Source organism: Fopius arisanus, unplaced genomic scaffold (assembly GCF_000806365.1).
Source record: "Fopius arisanus strain USDA-PBARC FA_bdor unplaced genomic scaffold, ASM80636v1 scaffold00041, whole genome shotgun sequence".
Classification (NCBI taxonomy): domain Eukaryota; kingdom Metazoa; phylum Arthropoda; class Insecta; order Hymenoptera; family Braconidae; genus Fopius; species Fopius arisanus.
Window position 1 is genome coordinate 1,014,630 of NW_011887780.1, and position 15,405 is coordinate 1,030,034.

A 15,405-nucleotide genomic window follows, 5' to 3' on the forward strand; every position below is an offset into this window, starting at 1 on the left:
CCGTGTCTGATTAATCTCGAGTAATTTCACTTGGAGCATTCTCTCGGATATTTTAAAGTAGTAGGAAATAGTAGTACTATTACACCTACTATATTGATTTGCTATATTCGACGTGAAATTCCCGTGTCTGATTAATCTCGAGTAATTTCACTTGGGGCATTCTCTCGGATATTTGAAAGTAGTAGGCAATAGTAGTACTATTACAACCTACTATATTGATTTGCTATTTTCGACGTGAAATTCCCGTGTCTGATCAATCTCGAGTAGTTTCACTTGAAGCATTCTCTCGGATATTCTAAAGTAGTAGAAAATAGTAGTACTATTATACCTGCTATACCGACTTTTTAATATTCATTCTGGAATTTCCGAATCGATATGCCACTATTAGTAAGTCGCAACTGCGGAAATATTATTATAACTATTAGCCATTAATATGAATACAAATACCCCGACCTTTTGCCCTATTAATAGTAATGGCATAACTATTACCTACTAGTTATATTCATTAACTAAGCGTGTCTACAGCATTATTCAGCCATAGTTACAGAAATATCATTACGACCATGGAAATTACCTATTTATGACCTATTAATAGTTATCCAATTATTACCTACTAGTAGAGTCACTATTGCCTACTAGTTTTAGATTCGTTAACAAAGAATACCTACAAAATTATCAAGCAATAGTTGCGGAAATATCATCACATCCATGTAAATTGCTTACTCATGACCTATTAATAGTAGGCCTACTATTACCTATTATTAAAATTTCCTCATTCTCAGTAAGATTAATTCTCGAATTTACTGAGAGTACCAACTATAGTTGTAACTAATAGTGAGCCAAATAAAATCATCATCTATTTTTCACTATTAGCATAATAAAACTATTGATATTTAACAGTAAAACCCCTGAATGTAACGATACTGTCTAAACCGGCGATCCTGGAGTCGGAGAAGACGTACAATTTAACTTGTCAAGTTGCTGGCTCACATCCACGTCCAAAGGTGATATGGCTCGAGGGTAATTCAGCATTCACGAATGGACGCGTTAAGGAGACTGGAAATGCAACGGTCGTTTATAGTACACTCAAATTTTCACCCATACCCGAGGATCACAGCAAGCAGGTGAAGTGCAGGGGTGAAAATCCCCTTCTCACTGATGCCTTCATGGAGGATAGCTTTCACTTGAACGTTGTCTGTGAGTCAATTGCCATTTTTTACTTAATTTATCAGACGTAATCTCACTCACTATGCGATTTTTCCAGCTTAATCCTCTGGTATTCTTTCAAACCAATGACTTATTCACTACTCGCAATGCTCAATCACGGATAACACATTTTCTATTACGATCCATTAATCGATTAGTCTCAATCGCGTTCAATCACATTAGTGGGTCATCACGTCGATCCTTTAAATGTGTCCTCATTACCCCGAGTTCTTTTGCTTTTTTTAGCCAATCATATGTATACCGAAAATAGAATCATTTCATTACTTGAAATGACATTAAGTAAAATCATCGAGTTGATTAACTCTGGAGTGATGCCATTTAAAAAACCAATTTACGTTTTTAAAAATACTCAGAGATAATTTTCTGGTTGCAAACTTCGTGGAACTCGTTATGAAAAATTGGACGTATTTTTGATGAATGAAATAATTAAAGTGGTGTTGATTCAGTTCCCCCGAAGGTTGATCTGGAAATAGGCAACACTCTGAATGCTCAAAATATAAAGGAAGAGGACGACGTGTATTTTGAGTGCAAAGTTCGGGCAAATCCCCAGCACCACAGGATAACATGGCACCACAATGTGAGTAAAAAAATTATTATTCTCCAAACATTTTTATTATTTAACTATTACCTGACATCCAACTGTCAACCGGTGTTCATTTATTATTTCTACATCATGTGCTCGATTAATTTATTCAACCCCTAATTACCAAATTTTCTGTTGTTAAATAGGGACATGTTCTTATACAAAATTCAGCAGCAGGAATAGTCATAAGCTCACAAAATCTCGTACTGCAGAAAATAAATCGTGATAATGGAGGCAATTATACGTGTCTTGCTAGTAATGACAGGGGAGAGACGAGCTCAGCCGTTGTTCCACTTCGAGTGCAGTGTAAGTAATTATTAATTCAGGAGGGCACTAATTGATGCAGTCCTGCTTGGAATAGCATATTTTCAAATTCGATGTCCATCATTTCATGTTTTGGAATCTAATTTTGTGGGGCGGACCGCAAAACAAAAACTTTCACCCTTATTTTATGATTCTGAGGGATGAGACGAGAAAATTGTCATTGAACGCGTTTTCAGTTTTTGAAATGGAAGATGAATGTTTTTTAAAACTTTGTGATGCCGTTTAAAGTCTCGAAGGAGAGATTAAGAGAGATTTCACTTGAGAATGAAAATTTCAAGTCCAGTCTTGAAAGATTTTTTCAAGTTTTAGTATGACGTGTTGTGTAATTCAATTATTTTAATTATTTAATTTGATTTAAATTAATTTTTTTTTTAAGGAAGGGTTTCAACGGAAATTTAAGCTGAAAAGTCTCACGTTGAGACTTGAGATGGACTTGAAGTGTTTCATCGATCAAAATCCAATTTATGATTTTCAAATCCGAAATTCTGGGACTTGTTTGAAGTTCAGTCTGAGTCCAAGCATTTAACAAAATAAAAATTTAGGTGTTCAAGTCTGAAGTCCTAGGATTCTTACAATAAATTATTTTCCCTCGTCTCCATTTCACCCAGGTATCCCCTAGGAAATGGTGACGACATGAATTGAATGAATTTAATAATTGAAGTCCTAAGAAAATTTCAATTTAAACCCGGGAAATCTTGAATCGAGACTTTCTGAAGGTTTAATTGAAAAAGATGAATTCCATGCTAATGTAATAACTCCTGTAATCCTGAATTTAAGATGAGTTTAAAAGAGACGTTTTATTTTGACAGCGTATTTATTTGATTATCAGAAAAATTGAAACAACCCGAGTAATTGAATTAATTAGGTATTAATGAATTGAGGACGCGATTTTTTTTGGACCAATTCAATTATTTCGGAGATGAATCCAATTTGTGGGAATCATTTAGCGCAGGTTTTATTAAATCATTTGCTCTCACCTGAAACAAACTCAGAACACTTTTAAATATTTGTTATGAAGATTATTCTCCAGTTACAAGTGAAAAAAAATCATTCATGTAATCTAATTAAATTTCCAATGATTCCACTCAATCCGTTAAGAGAGCAGTCTATTTTCAAAATGGCCTAGAGGATATCACTGCGCATATCACATTGAATATTGAATAATCAGGAAATTATTTTAGCGCAAACGCCGATAGAAATTATCTGATGGAGATGGAGTTCTGATTTCCCAGAATTATTAATTCTATTATTCCATTATCTTAAATCTATTATCAGGACTTGAATTGAATCTCAAGTGGACATTTTGATAAGTTCGCATCAAAATGTGTCATAGTCTCACGCGAAATCTCTGTAGGAATCATAACGCGTTACTAAACTTGACAGCTTGACTCTCAAGTCCTTGAAGTCTCAGATCAAGATTTAGCGAAGTCTTAAGGGCCGGATGGAGTATCTCGGAAAGATAATTTACTCAAAAATTGGGATTCCTAATTACTCCGTCAATTAATTGTTTTTTTTCCGATAATTGTTAGCTAGCGTTCTAGTCGTTGACAACCGCTAGAACGCTAGCTAACAATTATTAAAAAAAAAACGATTAATTGCCAGAGTAATTAGGAATCCCAATTTTGGAGTAAATGATCTTTTCTAGATGATCCCCGAGCCTTAAGGACCGGTTGGATTATCTGGAAGAGATAATTTACTCCAAAATTGGGATTCCTAATTACTCCGCCAATTAATCGTTTTTTTCAATAATTGTTAGCTAGCGTTCTAGCGGTTGTCAACAACTAGGCCACTAGCTAACAATTATCGGAAAAAACGATTAATTGACGGAGTAATGAGAAGTCCCAATTTTGGAGTAAATTATCTTTTACAGACAGTCCATCCGGGCCTTAAGTCAATATTTTGTACATCTCAAATCAAAATATCGAACGTCTCACGTGAAGTCTTTCCAAAATCATAATTTGAGCGTTAAAAAAATTTGAGAAGTCTGAAATAAAAGTCGCCTGAGACTCCAAAAAGTCCATCATTGGGACTTAATTCGTGGAAAGCTTTGAGGCCCGGAGGAATTCGTAATTATTGAATAATCAATTTCGCTATTGCAGTCGCTCCAGTCTGCAAGACTAAGGAAGTAACGGTCATTGGAGCTTCATTAGATGAATCCGTGAGGATAAGGTGCGAAGTGGAGGCTGATCCGAGTGAAGTCGACTTCATCTGGGAATTCAACAACAGCGGTGAGAATTTTGAGCTGGGCCCAGCGAAAGTCGATGGAAATAATGGGACTACCAGTGAATTCATCTATACCCCCATGTCAGAGAGGGACTATGGAGCACTCACGTGTTCTGGGAGAAATATCATCGGGAAACAGAAAATTCCTTGTGTTTATCAAGTCATTCCGGCAGGTATGGGCCCAAAAATAATCAAATTCGGATTTATCGCTTCCTCCGAGAATTCTGGAAAAATTATATCAATTGGAACTCTCGAGAATTCCTCCTTGATATTCCATTTTCGATAGCAATAGTCGATAGATTTTGATTTTTCTATCAGAATTCAAGAAATTTTTTTTTTTTTTATTAAAAAAAATGGATTTTTTTTTTTATAAAAATAAAAATTACAAATTGATAAAAATTAACATTAAATAAATAAAAAAGAAAAAATTGCGAAATCTCTGACGAATAATTAAAGTTAATTATCTATAAAAACAAATATATACAATTAGTGTAAAAACTAATTAAAAATTGGAATAATTCCAAAAGAATATCTCGAGATTTCGAGAGCACGAGAAAAATATTTATGGAACAAAAATGAAATTAATATCCATTCGACTTTCTGCTTCACTACATCAATTAAAAATTGATGAAATCAATATCAATATTTACATAACTCGCCCACAAAATGAGTAAATTAATTAAATGAGCTATTTATTCACATTTCATAAATAATGAAAAACGCGAAGAAATAATTATTGAATTAAATGAAATTCAATAAATTATTCACTATGCAATTAATTGAAGAAAAAGTAATTAAATATCCGGGAAATTGATATCGATATTAATTTCGTTCGTCTATAAAGGTAATAATTTAATGAGATGCATTATTTATTTCAATACCACAAGTGATTGAGATTATCTGAATATTCAGTGAATTTCGAAGCTTTAGAAAAACAATTAAATAACCACTAAAATTAGATGAACAAAGTGGGAAGTATGAACAATTGGGGAATATTGAGTAGTAAAACCGAGTGTTCCAATTTTTTTATTTTATTGTTTATTAATGTATGTACAATGAATTATTTACAGTCGTTTCGTGAATATTACATATTTAGTTATAAATAATGTTATGTAAAAATCCTGGAGACTGTCTGAATGTTTTTCCTTTTAATTGTTGTTGTTCTCTTACTTCTCTAATTTTTCAACATTCTCAAAAAATCCATCCAACCTGCATCCATCATTTTCTCCTTCTGATTACGAAATTTCTTGTCTAGAAATTTACCATTTTTTTATCAGTTAAGGCCCGGATGGACTGTCTGAAAAGATTATTTACTCCAAAATTGGGACTTCTAATTACTCCGTCAATTAATCTTTTTTTCCGATAATTGTTAGCTAGCGGCCTAGTTGTTGACAACCGCTAAAACGCTAGCTAACAATTATTAAAAAAAAATGATTAATTGCCAAAGTAATTAGGAATCCGAATTTCGGAGTAAATGATCTTTTCTAGATGATCCACCCGAGCCTTAAATGTAATAAAATTATGAAAAACCTGAAGTGTTGACTAATGGATTCTTCCAATGAATTATTTCCCCTCGTCTCCATTTCACCCGGACATCCCCTAGGAAATGGTGATGACATGAATTGAATGAATTTAATAATTGTTAAAAATTTTTTAGAAAGACTGAGATGAGGTGAGGAGGGTAAATGAATGTGAATATTGGTTGAAAATTTGTGAAATTTTGTTATGTTGCAGTTAAACCGAGTCCTCTGAACAATTGCACGATAAAGGCCTCGTTGAATCAGAGCTCGGAGATCCTCGAGATTGAGTGTGTGCCAGGATACGATGGGGGTCTTAAACAGGAATTTCGCCTGGAGGCTTGGGAAGCTGGCACCAGGATACTCCGGGTTAATACAACAAGTATTTCCCCCGAATTACCCCTCTTCCGTATATCCATCGTGGATCTTCTGCCAGCAACTCACTTTTATCTGATCGCTTATGCTGTGAATGCCAAGGGGAGAAGCGAGGTATCATTACTCGAGGATATTATCCTCAGGGACTCGGCCAAACAGACCGGTAATTAATCATCAAATTACACCTCATCCCTCATCGTGTCTCACCCTTCATTCTTCACTCATATATCAAGTGGTGAATTTGTTTTATTTATTTTTCCTACCAAGTCCTCGATATTTTTTTTTCTTGTTCTTACATTTTGGGGAATTCAATGGAATGGGCAACAATATATTACTAGAATGGGTTAATAAATATGTAAGAAGTGATGAAATTTCAGATTTATTTCAAGGGAAACATGAAATCTCAAATTTTACTATTTTTTCGGTCCTAAATATTTTTTTTAACTTTAATTTTTGCCGGGAATTGTCTAATGGTTCATTTTTTGTTGTGGAAAGACCGAAGAACATCGAAAAGTAAACTAAATTATTTAGAAACATTGGGGAATGTTTTATTACTATAACGTCAATAAGAAATTAATGAAATTTGATGTTTTCCAAATTTTTTATTAAAAACGGAAGAATTTACTGACTTGTTTGGAAAAATAGAAGGATTTTTTATTTAACTGGAACAGAAAATGAATACAATTTAATATTTCCCCATTTTTTAGAAAGAAAAGCAGGAAAAAGGAACTAAACGAAAAATCGAGGAATGATTCAGGAAAAATTCAGTAATTTCGGAGCTTTTGGTATTCCACATCAATAAATTATGAAAATGTAAAAAATGGACAACTGGGAAAAATCCGAAAAGATAAAATTTTCTGGAGTTTTCCTGTAGAATAAATTTAATTAGTTTTTTTTTTACGGAAGACGCGCAGAAAAATAGGAAAATTTATCGGTAGAACCCAGAAATTCACTAGAATTTTTTGAAAACCGCGGGGTTTCCTCTTAAAAATTCAATACGTCTGATTGATAACGTTCACGTGATTATTCCTCTGGAGTTTTCTGTCAATTCATTACTCAACCAGGAAAATTTACGACTGAAAACATGAATTAGTTGTCCATATCCGATCAATACTCGAGAACGCCCAAGGCACCACGATTTTGGGGTTGAAATCGTCTTTTAATGATACCCTGGACCAGGGGTTCCTGTCTAAAATACCTCCAGCTGTTTAAAAAATGAAGGATTTTTAATCATTCCTCAATTCCTTTCCGAATCCATACAATTATAATTATTCAGAATTATTTATTATGTTTTATAACTTAGGAAAATCTCGGCTTTAACAATTGAATGAATAATTACCGAATTAAACGAATAGTTGATGAATACATGAATATTTTACGATTTCTTCTACAATTATTATTTAATTACAATCCATCAAACATTAATAATTGATAATTGAAGTGGAGAAATTCGAGACTGAAGAATTGATGAATTTTTATTATTATTTTATAAATCAAAAATAAATCAAAATGGCAAAAAAAATCATTCATTTGAATTACAAAAATGAAAATAAACCTGTCACGAATTAATATAATGACACTACATGATTCTTAATTGTTTAATAATTTGTTAAATGGATTTATCCAGAGAATCTGATTTTTTTTTGTATTAAAAATTGGTTTTTGTGTTTTTCCAGAGAGTGGAGTGAGTTTTGTTCCCCTGGTGCTTCTGCTAATTGGATCACTCATGACCCTGGGGATAACAGTTCTGTCTGTCATGCTGATGATGTACAGACGACGAGGCACAACTTCACCAGTTCATGTCGAGCCTTACATGAAGCAACCGATAATCAGTCCACCTGACTCGAGAAATAATTCGATGCTGGATGTCACACACGGGGATCACACGTATTTCGTCGAATATACATTGAAACAGGTGGGGGATTATGGGCTCAACCAGCCGGATATCATTCAATCACCTCAAGGTAATCCCTTCTTCATGGAAAAATTAATTAATTCCTTAATTAACCAACCACTCCAGAGCTGTCAGTCTTGAGAGTTCAGGTTCAGTGCAGTTTTTTCGCGATATCTCGAAATCTATCGAAGGTAGAAATTTTTTAATTGGAACTTATTTCTAGCTCTTTCGTGGCTCTACAAAAAAGTTTCTACGAACAAAAATCTATCTCCCATAGTTTTCGAGATATCGCGGGAAAACTGCGCTGAATCTGAACGATTCGAGGTTGACTCGAGTTTACACGAGCCCCCATTTTCCCGCGATATCTCGAAAACTAAAAGAGATAGCGGAATTTGTGAAAGAAGTCTTTTATAGCTCTTCGTTGGATCTATAAAAAAGATTTTACGAAAATTTTGCTGTCTCTTTTAATTTTCGAGATATCGTGTGAAAATTGGGGCTCGTGTAAGCTGGAGTGATCATTTTTGTGGAGTTAATTGTGTTAATTTTTGTTTAGATCAAGAGAAAGTTAAACGAGAACCTCAACTGTTCTTGCCAGTTAGGCCTGATACATTATTTGCTCCGTATGACCTACATAAGCAGGGCCTGCAGACAAATAAGTGCAGTGTAAGTGGATTTGCAGTTTTTTTCTTAAAATCAATGATTTCTGCATTGAGCCATTTTGAAGTTTTTCAAGAATATCTCTTATTTTAAGAGAGATAGCGATATTTTGATAAGAGCTTTTTTTGTAGCTCTCACCCCTCTCTAAAAAAAAGTTTCTAATGAAAATTTTGATATCTCGCTTAGATTGAAAGCTATTCCTCGAAAAGTCGATCCTTTAACGAATCCAGGCTTAAATAAATTATATTAATATTACTCATATTGAAATTAATAAATTTTATTATTATATCTTGCAGTTGAATCCATTTTCTACGAAATCATGGGAGCCCATAAGCTTCAAGGCTGACCGCAACTTGATGAAAGAAATAATAATCGCCAATTCCATACCCGGTCCGGAGAGCTGCGTATAAAGTATTTGTAATCTAAGAAAACAAATTATTTGATAGACAAAAGAATGAACCATCGAAATCGAATCAACGCATAAACGAGACATATCAGTATAGCTGACATCATCGTCACGGAATTATCACACACTCATACGTGGACTGTCTGCATTGTTTTTTAAGAACAAACTAAATAATCGGGGGAACGAACAGTTAACGTGGACTGAGGGCGAGAATTGGTGTTTTTGGTGACCAATGAGGGGACGCCCTTTTTTCAATAAAGAGATGAAAATAAACGAATTGTGTACATGTTTAATGTTAATCCATAAAATTATTATATTATTTGTGTCACTTGAAGGAATTTTCGAATTCATTTTCTAGGTCCTCTTTTAATTTATTTATTCTAATTTTTTTTACATACAATTCAATTTAGGCCTTAATTTAATTATTTTATTAATCAATTGAACTTGATTAATTCCGTGTTATCTATTTATAACTAGGATTTGATATTCCAATACAAAATTAGACATTGAGTCTTTTTTTCTAAAGAATTTCCTGATTTTTCTTCTTAATTTTCATGATTTCAATTTTTTAAAAATCTAATTATACATAGAATCAATTTCCATCATAAAATTTATTTAATTTCTGATTTCTCTGAGGTAATTGAAGAATAGTGTAATTATTAATTAGAAGTACTTCAATTTTTTTTTTGCTTTATTCACTTTCATTGATTAAAGATTCTACACATATTTTTTATTAAAAAACTTGTGATTCTTTTCGAATATCCTCAATAAAAAACTTTTCAATTACTGAAATTTCTCAATTTCATTTCCTCTAGTTCGTTATAAAAAATGTAGATTGCAAAAAAAATGTGAAGAATTGTTAAGACTAGAATAAGAAATATCTCAACCATTCGATAGAAATATTCAAGTTTCATTTTAATTTCTTAATTACTGATTGTATAATATATTTCTTAATACTCATAAATTTTTTCGAATATTTTTAATTAAAAGAAAAATCCAATTATGTGGACGTCGGTTTGATTTTCTATCGGATTATTTAAAAATACAGATTGTAGAGAAAAATGTGAAAAATTTTGATTGCTAAGACTAGAATATGGAATGTTTCGATCGAATGGTGGAGTCGAGTTGAAAGATGGGAAGACATGTGCGTTTATCTCCACAAACTGAAGCTCCCAGAAGAGCCCCGAGTACGAGTGCCATCCAGACAACTCCCAGCATCACCAGGGAGCCCACAACAACATTTTTGTACTGATAAAAATGGTTCAGCTGAGGAAGAGGCGGTCTTTTGAGTAGAAAACTTGGAAAAAATGTGGTTTCCAGAGGTGGAGATGGCGAGGTTTCATTATCCCTAGCTTCGGTCTTCTTTTCATTTTGATTCTTCACTTCTGTCAGGGTCTGGACTCCCCTCTCCTTCGAGGCATTCGTGAGTACCTCGGACTTGGTATTTTGGTACTTTGGATTTGACCGAAAATTCAAATCAAATCTATCTAGAAAAGAGTCAAGTCCATTGAGGTTTCAATCGAGCTTTTCGGAAATATCTTCGGATCTGAGGGGAATATGAAAATTTTTGTTAATACCTTTTTTGTAGGGCTCATTAAGAACTATAAAAAAGGTTATAACAAATATTTTGATATATTTATTAGATTCCGAGGTATTTATTGGGAATTGAAGCAAGAAAATGCAGATGAATAATTAAATTCTTGGTTCCCTAGAGCTTTCGAGAAATATCTCCGAATCTAAGGGGAATATGGAAATTTTTATTAATACCTTTTTTGTAGGGCTAATTAACAACTATAAAAAAGGTTATAACAAATATTTCGTTATCTTCATTAGATTAGAAGGTATTTAGTGAGAAATGAAGGATGAAAGTGAAAATAAGTCACTGAACTCGTGCGGAATAATAGAGAAAATATTTTTTGAGGGAATTTTCGATTTTGAAAAGCACTTTACGTTCTTGTGAAACCCTCTCCATCTGATGACGCACCAGTCCTATAACTTTGCACTTGCAGTGACACAAGTGCGATAAAAATTCGTGATTTGACTCGTAAATTTCCTCGGATGAATTTGCAGAGTCAACTGTAGAGTTCCGACAGATTTCTCTGTTGCACATTATGATTTTTTAATTTGAGGGTATGAAGTAGATGTGATCTGAAACTAGCCATCAATGATCGCCTTTTTTTCATTAATCCATTTAAATTAACAATTTTCCTCGAAATTACTAAAAGTCATTTGTGAAGTTGCAAGTGAAAATAATTTTCTAACTATGAAAAATATTTTTATTTCAAGCAATACATTAGCTGGAATAATTTATTTATTAAATAGTCAATCCCCTCAGGATAATAATTACCAGAAATAATTTTTCAAAGTGTAATTAGTTTCAATTGCTCGGGAAATCTACTTTAATATAATTTTCAGAGCAATTACTGTACAAAAAATTCCTAGAGCAAAGCACCACAAATAACAGAAACAAAACATAAATAAATAAATAAAAAAACAGGATAATTAGACCCTTAAGCCCTCAATTAAAACTGTAATTAGTGTGATTAAAAGTCTTTAATAAAAAAGTTCTAGCTATTGCTCAAGCAAATAATTAGCGCAAATTATTCTTCCACTGAAATTTCACTTCATTTATCTAAGTCAGCTTAAGTGTCTCTTTGAATAATTACAATTAATAATTAAATAGAAAATACTCTCCGAAAGAACGAGTCGATAATTATTGCATTATTATTATTATGAATTATTACAGCTGGAGGACATAATAAATACTGTCAAAGGAATTCATACAGCAAAGGAACAAAATAACAAAAAGACAAAATTAATAAACAAGTAGAACACAGGATAATTAACAATCACAAAACCATCAATCTTTAGCCACTCCACTAAACATCAATTAACAAAATTAACTGCATTTAATTAAGTTAATTGAAAATGACTTTTAAAATCAAATCAAATAATTAGTAAAAATTATTTTTCCACTCAATTTCTCTCATAATCGACTCCAATGTGTCTTTGAACAATCAAAATTACTGATAAAATAGAAAATCTTTTCCTCAACAAAATAATTAATAGATAATTATCAGACATAATTATTCTCACTGAAACTCCACTTCTCAGAAATAATTACAGCTGTACAGAAGATAATAATTACTATAAAAGAAATTCCCAGGGCAAAGCAACAGAAATGATAAATAAAACGAATAAACAAATAAATAACAGGATAATTATCAATCATAAACGCATTAATCCTGAAACTCTCAATTAAAACTGAAATTAAGAGCCACAATTAAGAGTGTCTTATAAAAAAAATGACTAATTAAAGAGAAAATATTTTTTTTGACACTGAAAAATTATTTCTGGTAATTATTATCCTGAGGGGATTGACTATTAAATAAATAAATTATTCCAGCTAATGTATTGCTTGGAATAAAAATATTTTAATATTTAGAAAATAGCTTTTATATTGAGGGAAAAAAAACTAGTGTATAATTATCAGAAATAATTCTCCCCACTAAAACTTCACATTTCATGAATAATAACATGATGGGGATTCACAGAATGGGGGAAGTAAAATAGGTTAAGAAAAGGTAATATTAATAAAAAATTGAATAATTAATGAGTCGATGGTGTAATGAGAATGGATCAATGATGAACCCTTGGTGGAAATACAATGGAAATGGAGGGACGTCGATTCCCTGAAAGGCATCCCTCCAGATAAAGAAATACAAATCAATACCCCATGCTGGCACAGTACTGAGACCCGACGTTTTGCGACGGCGTGCACTGGAGTTTTACAGCTGTTCCGTTTCTCCACCTTTCGGGGGTGATAACTCGCATGTACAATTATCGGATAAATAAATAATCAAGTGATTCAGTCATGACGATTATCGAAATCACCGGCAAGTGTCAGTTACGTTTCGATTAATTCCCCTAAATCGAAATGTCAAGGAGTTTTGACAGTCGATTGGTCAGACCTCGGAACTGACGTGGGGATTTCAACTAGTGAATTTAGTTTATTCGGTCTTCGGGTCACCGGGAGTTCCTAGTTGGTGATGATTTTTTATTGACTCAGGTATACCATTATCCCTGATTATTATTGATTAAATTTCTTATTGTTTAAATGAAAATTAATAAATTAAATAAACTCTTGATAAATTGCAGTGATCATATGCGGGGGTAATAAATTAGGTCTAGGGACTCTAGTTTATAATTAGCTTTTTTTTAATTAGTGAGGGTTTAATTGGTTTTCTGTTTGACGGAAAAATTTATGACTCGATTTTTCGGAATTTTTTGGATTATATCTCGTAAGTGTGGGGGTAACTCAATTTTTTATTTATATTGGGGGAAAATTATTGTAGTTTTTGAGGGTTTGGAAATTTTGGGAGTCCAGTGGCTGTAGGAAAATCGAAAATATTTTAATTGAATAGAAAAATTACTTCAGTCTAGAGAAATGAGAATTTTTGTTGGAAATTATATTTTTTCGTGGAGTCTTAACAATAAAATAAATAATTTATTAAATGTTGGGATAATAGATTTCGGGTATTATTTAAAAAATGTCTTGAGTCTAGTAAAAAATGGCATTCACTTTTGGAAAATTAGATTCAAAATTCCAAGTAAAAGATTTGAAATTTTTAATAATTCTCCATTAACGAATCATTTAACTTCCAATTATTGAAAATTCCATTATGATTTAACATTAAAATTCTTTTCTGGAATTTTCGAAATGAATGAGAAATTTGGTGACAGTGTCTAATTAAAATTCTATTCCAACATAATTAATAATTTAAATGAATTTCTGAGTGAAATTTCACGGAAATTTTCATCAATGATTTTCAAAAATTAAGAGATGTTGTAGAATTTGAAAATTACAATAATAAAATATCTAGAATAATGGAATAATTATATTAGAATTAAAAGATGGAACATTGAAAAAAATGAAGAGTGCACAGTAAAAAAAATGAAATGAAATGAAAAAGTGAAAATTACATTTTTGTTCAATAAAAATTTAAATATTTTAATGGAATTTAATGCTGGAATACTGTAATTTTCATTGAATTACCCATTGTTTATTGCAATGTTAGATTTTTTTTGCAAGCTACCAAGATGTTCGAAGGCGCGGTGGCAGCATTTTTGAATCGTCTCCTTGGACGATACGTCGAGGACCTCGACACAGAGCAATTTAACGTAGGGATTTTCTCTGGTGACACGTACCTGACGGATCTCAAGCTGAAACCAGAGGCATTGGTGAGTGAAAAGTTTTTCATCTCCCAATAAAACTTTAAATAATCCTTAAAGTTGAAAAGAAAATGAGAAAACCCGAGTGTTTTAGTAGATTCGTGATAAAGAAAGGAATTTTCTTTCTCTTAATTAAAATCGCTCTTAATTCCACTGACTCATTAATTTCTCTGTGTTCTCCAGGGAATTCCTAATCTTGGATTTAATTGTATTTCAGTACCAGCTTGGGTTGCCAATTAGGATAGAAATCGGTATTATAGGAAAAGTATCTCTCAAGATACCATGGGCCGGTTTATTTTCACAACCGATTATTCTCAATGTAGAGGTGAGTATTGAAATTCTTACGAAATATCGTATGAGAAAAATCAATTCAATTAATTCAACTTGAAAATTCTAATTTAAAGAAATTTTTAAAAATCTCTGATAGCATCAGCAGAAATAGTGGATTTCGTTATTGAATTTTTTTAACGGAAAAACATGTGATAATAATGTTTTAGTAAATTTTAGAAAGTGTTGGATTTTGTTTGAGAAAAAATTCCCATGTGAATCCCCGAAACATGTCGCCATGAATCCCTGAATACTCTGGAAATTCCAGGACTCGCTTGAACTTCGCCTGAATATCCCCGAAAAAAAAATCACATGAATCCCTGAAAGCTCTGAAAACGTTAAGACTCGCCTGAATTTTTTCCTGGATGTCCCCGAAAAATTTTAGCATGAATCCCTGAAAGCCCTGAAAATGTCAACACTCGCCTGAATTTTCCACTGAATTTCCCCCGAAAAAGTCCCATATATATCCCTGAAAGCTCTGGAAATTTCGAGCCTGGCCTGAATTTTTCCCTGAATGTCCCCGAAAAATTTATCATAAGTCCCTGAGAGCCCTGAAAATTTCGAGACTGGCCTGAATTTTTCCCTCCATGTCCCCGAAAATTTTACCATAAAAAAATGCCTGAAAGCCCTGAAAATGTCA

At 32.6% G+C, this 15,405-nt stretch overlaps 2 protein-coding genes across 7 annotated transcripts in view; one reads left to right on the plus strand and one right to left on the minus strand.

Moving 5' to 3' along the window:
• The window catches only part of LOC105266817 (hemicentin-2-like), a 19,737-nt gene extending 10,179 nt beyond the window's left edge, over positions 1-9,558 (plus strand). For all 4 annotated transcript variants that reach the window (XM_011305246.1, XM_011305247.1, XM_011305249.1 and 1 more), the window contains exons 7-14: positions 901-1,197; positions 1,674-1,804; positions 1,957-2,116; positions 4,234-4,530; positions 6,092-6,412; positions 7,926-8,213; positions 8,697-8,806; positions 9,097-9,558. In XM_011305246.1, the coding sequence (XP_011303548.1) occupies positions 901-1,197; positions 1,674-1,804; positions 1,957-2,116; positions 4,234-4,530; positions 6,092-6,412; positions 7,926-8,213; positions 8,697-8,806; positions 9,097-9,210 (1,718 nt within the window). In that variant the 3' untranslated portion in view covers positions 9,211-9,558. The remainder of the gene's footprint in view (positions 1-900; positions 1,198-1,673; positions 1,805-1,956; positions 2,117-4,233; positions 4,531-6,091; positions 6,413-7,925; positions 8,214-8,696; positions 8,807-9,096) is intronic.
• A 468-nt stretch (positions 9,559-10,026) lies between these two features.
• Positions 10,027-13,196, minus strand: LOC105266819 (uncharacterized). 3 transcript variants are annotated; one of them, XM_011305252.1, is made up of 3 exons: positions 12,940-13,196; positions 11,157-11,360; positions 10,027-10,693 (listed from the first exon to the last, which is right to left on the minus strand). In XM_011305252.1, the coding sequence occupies exons 2-3, from the start codon at positions 11,314-11,316 to the stop codon at positions 10,293-10,295; spliced, it is 561 nt and encodes a 186-aa protein (XP_011303554.1). In that variant the 5' UTR covers positions 11,317-11,360; positions 12,940-13,196; the 3' UTR covers positions 10,027-10,292. The 3 variants fall into 3 exon arrangements, 2 of the variants coding, with proteins under 2 accessions (XP_011303554.1, XP_011303552.1); XR_892192.1 differs by lacking the exon at positions 12,940-13,196 and having other exon boundaries at positions 10,027-10,689; positions 11,157-11,458; XM_011305250.1 differs by lacking the exon at positions 12,940-13,196 and having other exon boundaries at positions 11,157-11,458.
• Between the last annotated feature and the right edge of the window lie 2,209 nt (positions 13,197-15,405).